The sequence below is a fragment of the Punica granatum genome, chromosome 4 (genome assembly GCF_007655135.1).
Source record: "Punica granatum isolate Tunisia-2019 chromosome 4, ASM765513v2, whole genome shotgun sequence".
In the NCBI taxonomy this organism is placed as follows: Eukaryota; Viridiplantae; Streptophyta; class Magnoliopsida; order Myrtales; family Lythraceae; genus Punica; species Punica granatum.
Window position 1 is genome coordinate 3,554,108 of NC_045130.1, and position 16,094 is coordinate 3,570,201.

The 16,094-nt window shown below is 36.8% G+C and overlaps 1 protein-coding gene across 2 annotated transcripts; it reads right to left on the bottom strand.

Annotated features, from left to right (window-relative positions):
• Nucleotides 1–12,322: 12,322 nt before the first annotated feature.
• On the bottom strand, nt 12,323–16,022 carry LOC116206145 (cyclin-D2-1-like). 2 transcript variants are annotated; one of them, XM_031538923.1, is made up of 6 exons: nt 15,212–16,022; nt 14,432–14,518; nt 14,247–14,342; nt 13,935–14,136; nt 13,672–13,799; nt 12,323–13,205 (listed from the first exon to the last, which is right to left on the bottom strand). In XM_031538923.1, exons 1-6 carry the CDS (start codon nt 15,539–15,541, stop codon nt 12,987–12,989), a joined length of 1,062 nt encoding a protein of 353 aa, XP_031394783.1. In that variant the 5' UTR covers nt 15,542–16,022; the 3' UTR covers nt 12,323–12,986. The 2 variants fall into 2 exon arrangements, with proteins under 2 accessions (XP_031394783.1, XP_031394782.1); XM_031538922.1 differs by having other exon boundaries at nt 14,247–14,345; nt 15,212–16,021.
• Between the last annotated feature and the right edge of the window lie 72 nt (nt 16,023–16,094).

The following is a 16,094-nucleotide window of genomic DNA, read 5'->3' on the forward strand; positions in this document are numbered from 1 at the left end:
TTATATTTTTCTTTTTTCGTCAATTTTTTTAACAATTCAATTCAATTTTTAATATTAAATTCTCTCAACTATTCATTACTTTTTCACAATTTTTCTCATAATTCAACAACAAAAGTATTACAACCCAATTAAAATCAAAACTCAACTTTACTTAACTCTAAAATTAAATACACCGGTAATATTTTTTTGTTTCTGTAACTTTCCAGCGGATATTGGAGTCTATGCGTCACGAATTCGCACAATCATGATCATTTATGGATAATATAATAATATGATACTTTTGCCTCGTATGTGGTAATGTCAAGCTCTCACTAAACTACAAATATTGCTCCGATATGAAAAGCAACCGTAAATGTCCGACAAGCTGGTTGTAAGCTCTGGAAAGACAACGTGCCCATTTATAATATGAAAGGAAGAAACTCGACCAAAAATTGGCAAGCAAAGCTTGTGGACAACATAAGGATGTATAGAGTAAAGTAGTTCTGCTTATAAAGATTTAACGACCAGCGTGTTTTACTACTGCTTACAAAGATTTATCGACTTTTACCAAAAAAAAAATTGTTGTTTCGAGTAAATAGGTTCCAATCATGCATGAAATTATATTCAATTGCATATATAAGGTACGAAGGAATTGGTATCCACGCACGGGTTTGTCCATGTAAAAGCTATAGGTACTCGTACATATATATGGTACATGATTTCCAGTCTAATACAAGGGGAAGAAAAGAAGAGAATAATAATTAAGGGATGAGAGAGGGGATGGAATCCTATGTTAAACATGCACACCAATTATTTGATGCTTGACCGTTCAAACTCCCCATGAAATGAATCATATAAAGGCAAAATTGGGGCCTAAACCATCACCATTGGGCACATCATAACCCAACTCACACGCACACTTGCACCTGACATTATGCATCTCCCCTTCTCCCTCTCTTTGCATCACATTATTACCTTTGGATAGAACAAGATCTCGCTAATATTGTTTTGAAGGTATTCGTAAACCGACCCTAGACGGTACGAATTTCACGGGATCGACCTACACTGCCGGGTTTGTTTTATATATGATGAATTATTATTGTTAATTTGCTTTGTCCTACAACAATTGCCAAAATTGCTTTTCAGCATGATGTGAAATATTTGTTATCCATTGTGTCTTCCTTTTTTTTTTTCCCTCGACAAGGTAATGAAAATCCATTCCATAAAAAAAGATGAGCATAACAGAGGAAAATACTCGAGAGAAAGATTATAAGACTACGAAAATACGATAGATCCACCGATATAATCATAAAAAAAAATTACATGTGATAAAAAAAATCAGATAGGCACGATTCAATTGGAGTAATCCATCATTTGCCGTAATCATAATTCTCAACATCCTACATCAATACTACGTACGTGGACTCATAGTAAAAACTGGAAAATGGGTTCCTCAATACAACTCGTAAATTAATGTCGAGTTCTACTTCTTTGTCGTCTAGCTATTACATATATAAAAAGAAAAAAAATTGAAAATGCATTATATACTTGGTATCTACGTATTCATGAACAAGGCTTGCTTTTGGATTGTTAACGCAATAGAAAGCGGTGAGCACTTGGGGGGCAATCGAGCACATAGCAATACTTTCCATTGATGTGATGTATGGGTGTGTGTTTGAACCATCAAATTAGTCATCATGTTTGGCCCACATCAAAGACAAAGGTTTGTTATCCTTTATCACCCCCAATGTGATACTTAGAAGTCTTTCATCCACTCAAAATCGACAATTACACCGGAAGACTGATGTCTCCCATATCGGTATATCCGTCAAACATAACACTTCGAATCGAGCCAGAAGTGGCATTGCTTTGAAAATCATGTGTCATGGAAAGAAAGGGTATACATTTCCTCGAGGGGTATAAAGCATAGGATTCTAAAAGGTTTCCTCTAAAAGGTTTCCCCATAGTTTTGTTCATCATCTACCCATGACTGATGACCAGACCAAAGAGGAAGACCTTCCTTTTGAAAAATGATGATAATAACGATGTGCTAAGATAAAGAAACCCTTAAAGCCTCACCACAAATAAAGAAACCCTAAAGTGGCAAGTGTGGGTATGGTCCTCCGTAGTAAATTATCTTAAAGAGACCATGATTTAAGCACCTGGATGAGATGCCCTCCTCGAGTAAAGCAAATCCATTCATATTACACCCACCTATACATTAATTCAAGTATAAGAAGGATATAAAACCCTATCAAAGGTTAGCATTCAAGTTTAATGACGATTACTTACCTTATTATGTATGCGTGTAAAATTTAGTAAGATGATTTCGGTGACATAATTTTTTAGTGAAGAACGATAAGCTGTATAAATATGAATGATCAGTCCGGTTGATATATATTTAGAGTTATACGTACTTTGGCCATGGGGGAACTAGAAAACATGTGAGGATTAATTAAATTAGAAGGAATATAAGGCATCGATGCACCTGGATGAGATGCCCTCCTCAAGTCAAGCAAATCCATTCATATTGCACCCGCCTATACATTAATTCAAGTATAAGAAGGATATAAAACCCTATCAAAGTTTACACTCAAGTTTAACGACGAGTACTAACCATAATAAGTATGTATGCATACAAAATTTGGTAAGATGATTTCAGTGACATAATTTTTTAGTAAACAACGATAAACTGTATAGATATGAATGATCAATCCAGTTGATATATATTTAGAGTTATACGTATTTTGGCCGTGGGGAAACTAGAAAACATGGGAGGATTCATCAAATTAGAAGGAATATAAGGCATCAATGCACCTGGATGAGATGCCCTCCTCAAGTCAAGCAAATCCATTCATATTGCACCCAGCCTATACATTAATTCAAGTATAAGAAGGATATAAAACCCTATCATAGTTTAGCACTCAAGTTCAACGACGATTACTATCTAGAATAAGTATGTATGCGTACAAAATTTGGTGAGATGATTTCGATGATAGAAATTTTTTAGTAAAGAACGATAAGTTGTATAGATATGAATGATCAGTCCAGTTGATATATATTTAGAGTTATACGTACTTTGGCCACGTGGGAACTAGAAAACATGGGAGGATTGATCAAATTATAAGGAATATAAGGCATCGATGCACCTGGATGAGATGCCCTCCTCAAGTAAAGCAAATCCATTCATATTGCACCCACCTATACATTAATTCAAGTATAAGAAGGATATAAAACCCTATCAAAGTTTACACTCAAGTTTAACGACGATTACTAACCATAATAAGTATGTATGCATACAAAATTTGGTAAGATGATTTCAGTGACATAATTTTTTAGTGAAGAACGATAAGCTGTATAGATACGAATGATCAGTCCAGTTGATATATATTTAGAGTTATACGTACTTTGGCCGTGGGGGAACTAGAAAATATGGGAGGATTAATCAAATTAGAAGGAATATAAGGTATCGATGCACCTAGATGAGATGCCCTCCTCAAGTAAAGCAAATCCATTCATATTGCACCCACCTATACATAAATTCAAGTATAAGAAGGATATAAAACCCTATCAAAGTTTAGCACTCAAGTTTAACGACAATTACTAACTAGAATAAGTATGTATGCGTACAAAATTTGGTAAGATGATTTCGGTGACATAAATTTTTTAGTGAAGAACAATAGCTATATAAATATGAATGATCAGTCCAGTTGATATATATTTAGAGTTATACGTAATTTGGCCATGGGTAACTAGAAAACATGGGAGGATTAATTAAATTAGAAGGAAGAAAAGGCATTGATGCACTCTTGTTTGGAGTGGAGGGAGCAATTAATAAGCTTTATTAAAGCAAAATTAATCAACTACACACCCCTCTACATCCCAATCTCATTGGGTCGACTCTTTTGGTGGCAACGGAACGGCTCCATGTACGAGTGAGATGTAAAGTAAGGGTTTATATTCCTCACCACGCCTCTCTTTCTCTCTTTTGCGTTATATTTAATGATCATGCTTTGCTTTAATTAATTACGATTACTTAATTAGTGTGTATATATATACATGCATCACCATATATACAGAATTAGTGCTATATGATATATATATATATGTATATTATTAATTAGGTGACCCAATGAGGGGGAAAAAAGTACAAATGTCTTTTATTAATGGCGACAAGAGCATATGGGTCAATGGTCATTTGTGTTCAAACCATAATTAGCAACCGTTCAGAGGTCGATTTATACATCAAACTCTTGTCTGAGCCATATCGGCCTCGGATGTATATATGGTCGTCACGAAAATGTTATACAAGACTGACTTCATTAACATGCACGGTTTAGAATCATGTGCCGATCAACTTTGCCCTTAATAAATCTACCCGTGGCAGAAATTGAGCCATTAGGATTATCAATTATTGAACAAGCATGGTTAAGTAACTCATAAGCTAAATTATAGTATTTGGTGCACGCAGATCGATTATATCAGCTTCATTTGTCATTTGATTTCCATTATTTTCTCATTATCTGGATTACGGAAAAGAACCCAAAATAAAATTTGAGGATGACACTTGCACTAAACCGTTGAAATTCAATGCCACTTCCATTTGACTTTGATTCATCGAGACCTTCACTCCCATTGACTTTCATAAACAAGCCAATTTACTCTTTCTTCCAGAAAGAAAGTTCGCACTACGAAACCACACACCCATTCTTTGCATATATATATATCCACTCACTCACTAGCTTAGTGGATCCTTGGTGTCAATCTGAAACTTCCATTGAAAGAATATAAACGCCTCTCATGAAAATATATATATATATATATATATATTATTTAGCTTTTTTTAACACATGAAAATGCAACTGCCAAATTTATGATGTATTTTCATCCAACAGATATATCTGTATACATAAAATGTGATTTAAAATATTTTTTCTTATTAAAGTTTCGAAAAAGTGAGAGTCGATGTATAATTAGGACGAATGTTCAAGCTTCCCACAATCAAACAGGCATCGATTGTTCTAACACGAACTCCGGGTTTTTTGGTTCGGTGGAGTGTGCAATTATTTATTTAGCAAGAAAATAATTATTGTAGAAGGAGTTTGGTGGGGAAGAGTGGGACATGAGACCATGGAGCCATTTGGTTTGTGGATTCTCCAACAAACCCCTCCCCACGCTTGGAAAGCTATACTTCCTCTTCCCCCACCATTCCCTTCTTAATAATAAAATTAATTAAGCTAATAACGTTATGTAAATACAAATTAGTTTTTCTCTTCTCTTTTTTTTTTGGGGGCCAAAAATTAGTTAATTGTATAACAATGCCTTTTGTTTTTCTATATATGATGATGATTATTATATTTCACCCTCAAGCCAATACAAAAGAAGAGGAGGAACAAAAGGAAAGAGGCAATCCATGGACCCATCTCGTTCAACTAATTTATTATTTTATTATATATGCCACCTGCTTTCTTAGACTTTGATCCGCCAATTCCTCCTTACATCACCCATGCTATCATTTTATTTCAAATAAAATTAGGGCACGTTAGAATGTGTCAACCCTATGTCGTCTCAATAATTGTTAATTTAAATAGTTTTTCACAAACTAATTAATTAAGCAGCTCGAGGATGGGCGGAGAGGTTTCCTAGTTCGGCCCTATCATCAGACACGTGCGATCACAATGCTCGTGATTTTCAATCGCTACGAAAACAGGTAACTTGAGTGTATATAGCTATAGAGAAATAGACAAATATCTGAATCTCTGATCTGCTATAGGTTATAATGCGTTAATTATCTGTTGATAAAAAGAAGCATAATTGTTCGGGATGAATTGGACCAAGATTTCAATTATGTAATTCGACTGTTGAAGGAACCTGCAGAGTTTGCCTCGTGCATGGTGGGAACATCATCTCTCGATGGACTTCCATTCGAAGCATGCACATATGTGTTCTTGGATGACAAGAAAACAGCAACCTTCGCATCATAACAGCGTACAATATTGTGGATGTGATGTTAAAGGCAAGTTTTCGTTTCTTTGCCCAAATGAGTAAAAAGTACCCAAGAAACACGACAGTCCAATGCGATTCTCTGTTTGGTTGGACAACATTTTTCCTTTTTATTTATTTATTTATTCTTTTTTTATGTGTATGCCGCCTATCATGAGTCAATTGAATCATATGTTCCTCTTCTTAAATGCTTCCATGGAACTGTATATACACGAGAAATTATTGATTCAACCTGCCTGTCAAAAAAATTATTGGTTCAACCGAAGGTCCTTCAAATATATATATATATATATATAAAGAAAAATCATCATGGAATGATAGTGATCGATCATAATAATTAATAATCCTTTTGAATCCTCGTAATTTTTATTTTGTTATTAATGGCGATGTGCAACAGTGCAAGTGAAAAAGAGAACTACACCACCTCTTTTTCAAAAATTTAGTTAGTCCTTCTCTTGTGCTTATATATAAAATATATATATGTATATATATAATTAGTTCTTCGATGCTTCAAGAATGAAAGAGAACATTATTCATAGACGGGAACATATTGAATTAGTTGAAACAAATGAAAAAGAGAATTTATGAATCTTGAGAAAATTTGGAGATTCTATTGGTTTTCGAAGAAACAAATAAGAAAACGGATAGAGATAGAGCATGTGCAAGCAATATGTCGAGATAGTTTCACATACACAACCACAATTCCACATTCAATGTCAATTTTATATTGCAAAAGAAGTTCAACAATGATTGGATTTAGCACTAATTTCAAATGGGTGATCAAACAAGGGATAATTAGAGTAGACTTTTTTACCAAAGCTTTTTGAGGAACTTTCCAATTTGATCTTAATGAACCTCATCAAGGTACCAAGTCAAAAACCTATTCAGTGTGGTAATGGTAATTGCAATTATCACATTGACTTATCAACCACCCCACACTTATGAGCCTAATTCACCACTAATAGCATCTCATCAGAGATTCTTTGAGAGTCCTATTTGAACACGGGATCAGAGAAAAATACTATTAATATTACAGTAAATGCATAATTGAGCTTATTAACATGACGATACTGACCCATAAATTTATATATAACAAAAGAAAAAAACCTATTCTGATTATCTGGAAGGGAGCATCTGAAATTTTTTCTCCATTCAAAGGCTAAATATTGGTTTCAATATCTGGACCGTGTTTTATGTCTTTTCTTATTTTACTTAATTTCCCATGAGAAACAATATATTTACATCACAATTTTTTATTTCTTTGTATTGGAGCAGATATTTTAAAGACATTGAACTCCTCGAGAAAATGGTAAAGAGAGAAAAGAAAAATCCCCCCTTTTTTTTTAACATTTATACAAATCCGTAACAAAAAATGCGAGGAAAGAAAGAGCAAAAAAAGGGCACAAAATATAAAAATCCCCCCGGGGCCTGTGGGTGCGAGAGAGAGGGACAGAAGAGTAATTTTCACCAAAGCCCACCACATAAAATAAATAAATAAATAAAAGTTAAAGAACAGAGTAATAGATGGGAGGGGAGGAGTAAAATAATGGGAGAAAATCTTTAAAGACCGACCACCAAATCCCAAATTTGCAGTACGTAGCAGAGCTGCAGCAGCATACCCCCTCACCCCTTTCTTCTTAACTTTTTTTTTAATTTTTTTTAATAATTAATTTTTTTATTTATTTTCCCAAGGGGGCGAAAAGTCTCGCCCCCTCACGCACGCGGCTCTATCGCCATTAAAGAAATCGAATGATGATTTCTTTCTTTCTTAGGGAAAATATTATTTTAATTAATAATTTTAATTTTTTTTACCTTAGGAAAGGAGGAAAATATAATTTATTTTTATAATAATAATTGATTGATTAAATTTTGTTGGGCCAGGCTTCTGTTGCTGCTTCTGCTGCGCGTGTCCTGTCCGAAGCCCGAAGTCACGTGGACAGCGAAGGTCAAAATAAACGCCAAAACCGACCGACCGACCTGTCAAACCACACGGTAAAAAAATTAAAAGTCAAATGGCCCCGTGACTGGGGAGCACACGCACCCCTCTCCTTATTATTCGGATAATTTACAAAATAATAATAATAGTTAAATAAATAAATGAAATTCTCACGAAAGAATTTGTCTGCATTGATCTGATCAATAATTCACTTGTGGTCGTGTTAGGCAAATAAGAAACTTGTGTTTACTGCAGTACAAGCTCCGTCGACTAGTCTTCATCCACATAAGACTTCCGTAAATTTTGTTTTGGACGTACAAGTGGCTCGTTCCGTATTCGATGCAAAAGTTAATTTTCCGGTTGGACAATAAATCGACCGCTTATGGATCCAATGAAAATTTTACAACGTTTAAAACGGTCACGCAAGATCGCTTTCGAGTCCTCTACCTAGGATTTGGATTCTCCGCTTGGAAGTCAACAGTAAACGGTACTTTGTACACTGTCTAAAGCTACGACTTACAGAATACTATTTGATGAAAAAGGCAATTATGTTTTTTATTGATAAAAATTCCTTTTTATGTTGATAGCCAGCACAATTTAGACTTGATCTGGAAATGTTGTAGCTGATAGAAAATATTGAAATATAATTATTAAAAAATAAGTCTTGATTTCAAAATAGCTTTATGGTGCTTGAAAAGTAACAATTTAAAATCGTTAAAATTAAATTAAATTAAATACTTAAAACGGAGAATAAGTAGAAGTAATTCTCATAAAACATATTAGAGAAAATCTCATTTTTAATAAAAAAATAAATCATAATTTTAAAATGATTTATCAAATACTACTTCTACTTAAAAATTCAGTAAAAGAATATACTTATTCTATCACCATCGCTTCCAAACGAAACCTTAATAGGTCCATTATCAATCCTTAACGAAGAGAGAACTTAATAGTCCTATTTCATAGTCATATTAATAGGAAATATCAATAAAATTATTTCAATCAAATAATCGATTAATCGTCGTTTTCTCATTTATTACAATTTACTTGATGTTTTTTCATATCACGTGACGAGATAGTATCAGTAAAGTATTTTTCCGCAATAGTCGAACCTAATTAATTCCTATTCTGTTGGAAATATCTATCGAAATTAAATAGGGAGAATTATATTATTCGATTATAAAGGAGGTTTGTGAGCTAAATGAAGAATTTTATCGGAGAACCTCTTTTGGGGATACTTTTTGTTTTTGTTAAATTTAAATAATGCATTCAGCAAATAATAATAATAATAATGCGTGCAATTAGGAAAATTAAAGGAGGGGTTGCGGAGGGTGGGGGGTCACATCACGTCACGGTAGAAAGAAAAGGCGGAGGACGGGATCTTTTGGCCGCATGCAGTTCGTGCACGCTTTGGCTCTTCATTCCACGATTTTCCTTTCCTGTCCTTTTTTTTTTTGACGTTTCACATTATTTCTTTTTTAATTTTCAGATTATTCATTTTATTTTTTACCGATTATAAGGCCGTGCATGAACTCAGTATGATAAAAAAATCTTAAATAAATAATAAAAGAATATGAATAATTTCACAATGAGTATCAAATTTAAAACATTTTAATTATCATGTGATAATTTTTATCAGACGCTATATTCTTTTTAATTTTATATTTACTTCAACACCGTGTGATATCTCGCCACAAACAACAGAGGAGAGAGATGAGATCAGGAGATACGGACGGAGTCAAAGTGGGGAAGGACGGACGGGACGGCCGAGGAGGAGAAGGAGACGGAGGCAGGCAGCGCTCAATGAGCAAAACCTCAGGCACGCGAGCCACCGCTGGCTCTGAGTCTGAGTTGACAGCTCCACCCCCACCCCTCTGTCTCCTCTTCAGTGATGAGGCAGTTGGGATTCGTCCACGCTTTAGAATGATTCCCATAAAATCTTACTGGAATTAATTTTTCGGTCAGTGCACGAGCTTTTAATTCCGTTGGGACGTCGATTTGATCTAATCATAACGCGACTTTAGTTGGATTTTGAATTAAAAGTAAAATTCAAGCATACGAAACGCAATCTACTAACTAAAATGCCTCTTGTGATTTAATCGTCATCGATTCAATGAAGTTGAGACGCATCTATCTTCATTTTATTAATCCAATAGCAGCCACGTTGTCATTAATTCACTTGCGTCCGAATCCCGTTCCCTGATTGCCCTAACTCGGGCCCAGACGTTTTCGGAGCTCTCGCCAATCATATATTTGACATTTCAAGTCCGTCTCTTTGGATGAAGTCGTGGAGTATAGCTCGACACATATGGATACGGTGATCATGACCTGCATGGGCAGTGGGCCTAGCATTTCCCTCATTCATGGAAAGTTGATAGGCGATCGACCCACCAATCGGTATCCGCAGAGGCATGGAGTAACGTACATTAGGCTATGCACAGTACACCTCTAATGAGAGGGGAGCTGTGTTGTGCTGTTCATTGGGGGAAGAAGAGAGCCAATTATATATCAACCATGGAGTTCGTAAAACAATAATAAATATGTAATTCTCGAGCAAAAGATAAATAAATAAACAAATAAATATGTAATTGATTGATTGAGAGACAAAATGTCAATGCCATTTTTTTTATTCCCTTTTTCCTAACAAAATTTCCGAGATCTCATGCACGCATGAGCACACGATTATCAAGGCTTTTTTAGGTACGGAGACTTAAAATTGATGATGATTTTTTTACCAAGTTTCTATGTGCTGTTCTTATTTATGTTATGTTAGGCCACTGTCTTTTTTTTTATTTCCTCCTCTTCTTTTTTTCCAATCCTGTCTTCTCTCTTTCCATTGCCAGACTCATGGACTACAAGCTTTTTTTTTTTTTTTTTTTTTTTTCGATCTAACGAGGATATTCGGTCTTTGCCCCGATTAGTACCTCAGTCCCGTGAACATGCTGCAGCGCACAAGACGGGTGAACTAGTCTGTTGGCCCCAGGGGAATTCGAAGCTGAAATTGATGGTCTGACCTGAACCATCCAAGCTGAACCAATAGATGGGCTGGTAAACACCACCCAAGAGGAATAAAGAGCTAGTACAGCTGACGGGTTCCTCCCATCAAGACCCCGAGTTAAAAGTATTGTCGAGATATCAAGGGAGGTAACTCTGATGAGCCCCCGATATCCCGATGGCCGCCCGAACAACGGAAAATTATCCAACTTGAGTCAAGTTCTCTCTTCCTTTTTTAGGGAAGACTTTATTTGAAGTCTCACCATAGGCCCATTCACAATTCTTAGGTGTCATGCACGAAAACCAGCCCATGCAAAAACATTTGAATTTGTCATAAGTTCAACTCTCATTTCATCCTAACGGGCCCGGATATAAATGAAAAACAACATCCAAAAAAAATAAAAATAAAAATAAAAAAGAGAGACAGGAAAGAGTTTTCTATTAAAATTGGATTTCGTTGACAGTCGGGCCTGGGCCCTCGGCCCATCTTTGTTGGGCTGCAATTTCAATCAAGATTTGTTTCCCAGCATCTGAAAATACTCCTGTCGGACATGAATAAATGAACTTACCATTCATGCATAAGTTAAGACAACCAAATACAAACTTCAAATAAGACACACAAAACTATATATTGACAAAACTCACCTACGCCTCCAAGTCTCCAGCAAACAACAAATGCATAAGCCTAATCTTAGAGTAAGAGTCGTGCCACACCCCTGACCAAGTCCATCAGCACGATGTAATCTGTGTGGCCGTGCATACTCCCAAGCACTAAGCAATCTACAAAATGTTACTGTCCTTCAGCACAACGTAACCCATGCATACTCCCGCGTACTAGGAAATCCAAAGAATCAAACTACTGGGCCAGTCCGATCAACTCGACTCGGTTTTTCTTGTTCCCTCTTTTTTAACTAGTCCTGTAGTTGCGGGCCCGATTAGTGTCTTAGTGCTACATCACACGATCGAGGACCATAGAAGTTCATTGCTATCCCCATTTCAAAGGATGAAGGGAAGTATCCTTTTGTTCTCCTAGTAAGTAATCTCTCGCGGGGGAGTACACAGTCGGTCCAACAAATATTGCCTGATGACAAAATCTCAGAGGCTCGCACATTTTGATTGGTCGCATGACCACTTCCATGTGCAAGAAATTTGTTTACTTCTCAAATAAAATTCTTACCTCTGTTTTTCTTTTTCTTTTTCTTTTTTCTTTTTTTCAGACAGAAAATTAGTAATAACAATTTTTTTTTCCTTAAATATATTTTGCTTAAATGACAGGATGTGATCTCTCTTTGGTATCATCACCATCATGATAATATAATGAATGACCCAATCACAGAGTGGTCCCTACCCCAAAAAAACAGTTGAGACGAAGACACAGTCCATAGAGGCCACTGTCTTTTCCATGAGATTTTCACAAAGCAACAGACAAATAAATTAATAATAATAATCCACTGAAATGTAGCATCCAGTAAACACGAATTAAACAAATCACAAGACAAAAAAACACATTTATTATATATATATATATATAGTCCCATAAAACTACCTTTTTTTTTTCCTCTCTCTCTCTCTCTCTCTCTCTCTCTCTTTCTTGCTACTTCTTTCAGCTTCTCTCTTTGTCCTTGCAAGAGCAAAACTCCTCGGAAGAAGAAGACTTCCTTCCCATTCTCCCCTTCTCCTCTCTTCATCTTAATCACTAGCTGCTAAGAAGTCTAATATTTAACACCCAGTGACTCATTCTGCAGGCAATGGCTCGTAAAAGTATTGGATCACAATCCCGATAACTCGCGGCTCAAATCATCTAATAAGGGGAGTACCTCAAACATATCATATATATGGTCCCTTCTTTGGTTGTGCCACTGGCTCCTCATCCTTATCTCATGAACCACCTTATTCAAACTCCCTCACCAGCGGAGAAAAAAAAAATCCAACTTCCACCTGCACTGCTTCTGACAGTTTTCTTGTTGGAGGGCAACCTCTCCTCATGTACACCACCAAAACTCCCACTCAACAAAGAAACCAAACTGATGCCTTTTCTTTTATCCATCATATGGCCGAACTTTAAAGAGGTCTACTATCTATCGAGCTTGGTCCTCTTAGTTTGTGGTGTGTTGTGGTGTGAAGAATCATTACAAGAACCGCATGCAGTTTCCTCGCTCCTATAGCTCAAGCATGACGCATCTAGAACCCCGATCGGGCTTTGAGGCACAGAGGTCGTTGTTGCTGCACCTTCTGTGGAACAACCGGTCAACACGAGATCATGAATCAGTCCAATGCACTTAAGGACCCTTTCCTGTAAAAGGAAACAATAAATGTTATTATGTATAGATACATGAAAATGGCCAAAAAGGAAAAGATTTCAGAACACATGTTCTTTATCCTTCATTTTTCCTAACTCATCGTACCCAATCCATTTCTGCTAGAAAATGGAAACCAGTATCCCCTCCAGTATCAAACAGGGTCAGTAAATTTCTAAAGCAGCCTCCGTTAGATCGATGATGCCATCGGATTGTTGATGCACTTCAAGAGAGAATTTCGACAAATCTAAATGTTTCATCATTTAAATTGCTGACTCTTAACTTTGAAATGACTTCTGCTTTCGGTCCTCAACTTATGTGTGTGAAACTAAAAGCAGCTATCATGTGTTGTTCGTATGTATAAAACGCAAACAGTAGCCGACCTGGAAATGATTGACAAGAAAGAAATCGAATATGATCTCTGTTGATACTGCTTTTGCTTAATGGACCCCAGAATCATACCTTTTCGACATGTTGGGAGAGGATAAGAACTGCTTTCGTTGTGTCCACTGTTCGGCTTTCACCCTCAACAGATATTGCCGCCGCCGCCGCCGCTATATCTGAAGGCTTGAATTCCAAGAACTCAATAACTGCAATTAATTGAAACCGGGCATAAATAAATATATGAATAGGTAGATAAATTAGCAGAAGAAAATCCCCTGATGCCATTACGAAAACCAATGTGCTACAACGGACAGGGAAACAGGGAGAAGTGGGACTGGTACCTTCTATGGTGCTTGATATGATTTGAATTGATTTCAGGATTGTGGCCCTTGTTGGCATTTTGTCACCATTGATCTTTCTGAGGAAATGATCTACGAACGAGAAAGGTGTCACAGCTTGCATTCTCCAGCTTAACTTGCTCAACACCAAAAGCTCCATTCTCTCTACAGTTCTAGCTTCAAAGATGTACTTCGATTCGTCCGCCAATTAAATTCAACATTCATACCAAATAAATGAATGCTTTTGTTATGCTATCAGATCTTCTCAGATAAATTCGCCAAGTTTATCCTAAAGATGATGATAAGATCAAAAACCTGCAAATCGAGTGGCAAGGGTATTTCGATTTCCTCAAGTTTAGCTGCCAAAGACAAACACGCCACAGCCAACAGTTGAGTCATCCAAGCTTTGCCCTTCTACAAGGAGACAAATAAGAATTCAGATCAAATTAACGGGGAAGAAGAGCAACACATTATTCCACTTCCATTTATGTTGGACTTACAGGGAGCTCGTAGGCAGAGAGGAATCGATCAAAGTAGCCGATTGATAAGTATGCAGAGAGTGGTCCAAACCTAAAATGGGCATGAACCTGTTGGACAATCAAGCAAGCAAACAAATAGGTTTCGTGAGAGCGTTGCATCAGAACAGGGGCACGGGCTAATTCTCAGCTTGGAGATTCAAGCAATCATTTCAGGCAAGAGAGAAAACATGATCAAGAACTGCCCCTTATCAGGTTGTAAGTCCAAATGGATCCAAAGCATTATCTTCTTGTCGTTAGATTAGGAGAAGGGGAACAGTGATAAGAGAAGAACAAAAAACTGGGAAAAATCAGAGGCACTGATGTTCAATCCAGAGAACAAAGCCAAAAGAATGACAGAGGCTTCCAGATAAAACCAATGCACAAAAACATAGGGAAAAATGGAAAAAAAAAAATCAGTGACGAGAAAAGCCATATTGACCATTTCTCAGATTTTAATTTTAGCGAAGGCAAATCCTTGTAGAAAACAAGCCAAAGAAGAAATCGCCATTTTTCCGAAAAAGATATAAAATCATCTCACAACCAAGCCAAGATAAACAAAAAATCTTCATTTTTTGAGATACCCAGATAAAATCATTGACAACACCCAGAAAATTCATGCATAAGCAAGAAAACAAAATCAAAAATTTCAGGTAACCCAGATGAAAATAATTTCACCATCAAGCCAAAAAATAACCCATTTTCAGCAGCTCACAAATTTTTTTAAAAAAAATTGAGGAAAAAATCTGTAGCTCCCACACCCACCTTCCTAATCCAATCAACAGCTTCCTTTCTAGCTCCAATGTCCAAATCCCCACTCCTCAATCTATTCACATACTCACAGTCGGGCATATACTGAGATTCCTTTTCCAGCAACCCGCCTAACCCCTCCTCACTGAGCAACATTTCCCTTTCCGACAACTGCCCATGTTCTCCTTCCCCAGCATCGTCAAAGCCACTGCCTTGGCGGTGCCACGCGGCATCGGACGAGTCTACGGCCCGAGGGCTCTCGTTATCGTCGAAGAGGAACACACTGTTGTTGTCCTCCACACAGAGGAGTCCCGAGAATGGGCTGTCGACAAAGCTCGGAGCCATTACTGTGGAAGCAGGAATTACAGTTCAGTGGTGAGGGTGCCCTTTTAGTCAAATTTCATTGAGAGAGAGAGAGGTGAGGATTTAGGAGACTGATCAGAGAAGGAAACATCCATTCCCTTTGTCTTCCATTGGCTCAAACCACACAGAGCCAGTGATTTCAAGTAGGAGAAGAACGATGAAGAAAGAAAGAACAGAGTTTTCTTGCTCGACCCACTTCCCCTGTTTTCTCTCTCTTATTAATCACAGAGGGCTGAGAGGACTGCTGAAGAAGAGGGTCTTATAGAGAAGAAAATCAGGGCATGGTCTTAGGGTAAAACTGAAATGGCAGAGAGAGAGAGAGAGAGAGAGAGAGAGAGAGAGAGGAGGCGGCATGGATGGACATGAGAATCAAACACTGAGAAAGGAGAAATGGGTAAAGGGTATCTGCAAGATTTTGTAAGGAGAGACAGAGGAGATGGGAGATTATTGATTCATCTAAGCAGAGGAGTCCATTGATTAATTAATAAATACTTCTTTTCTTTTCCTCATCCTGCTGATTTTTTATTTTTCAAAT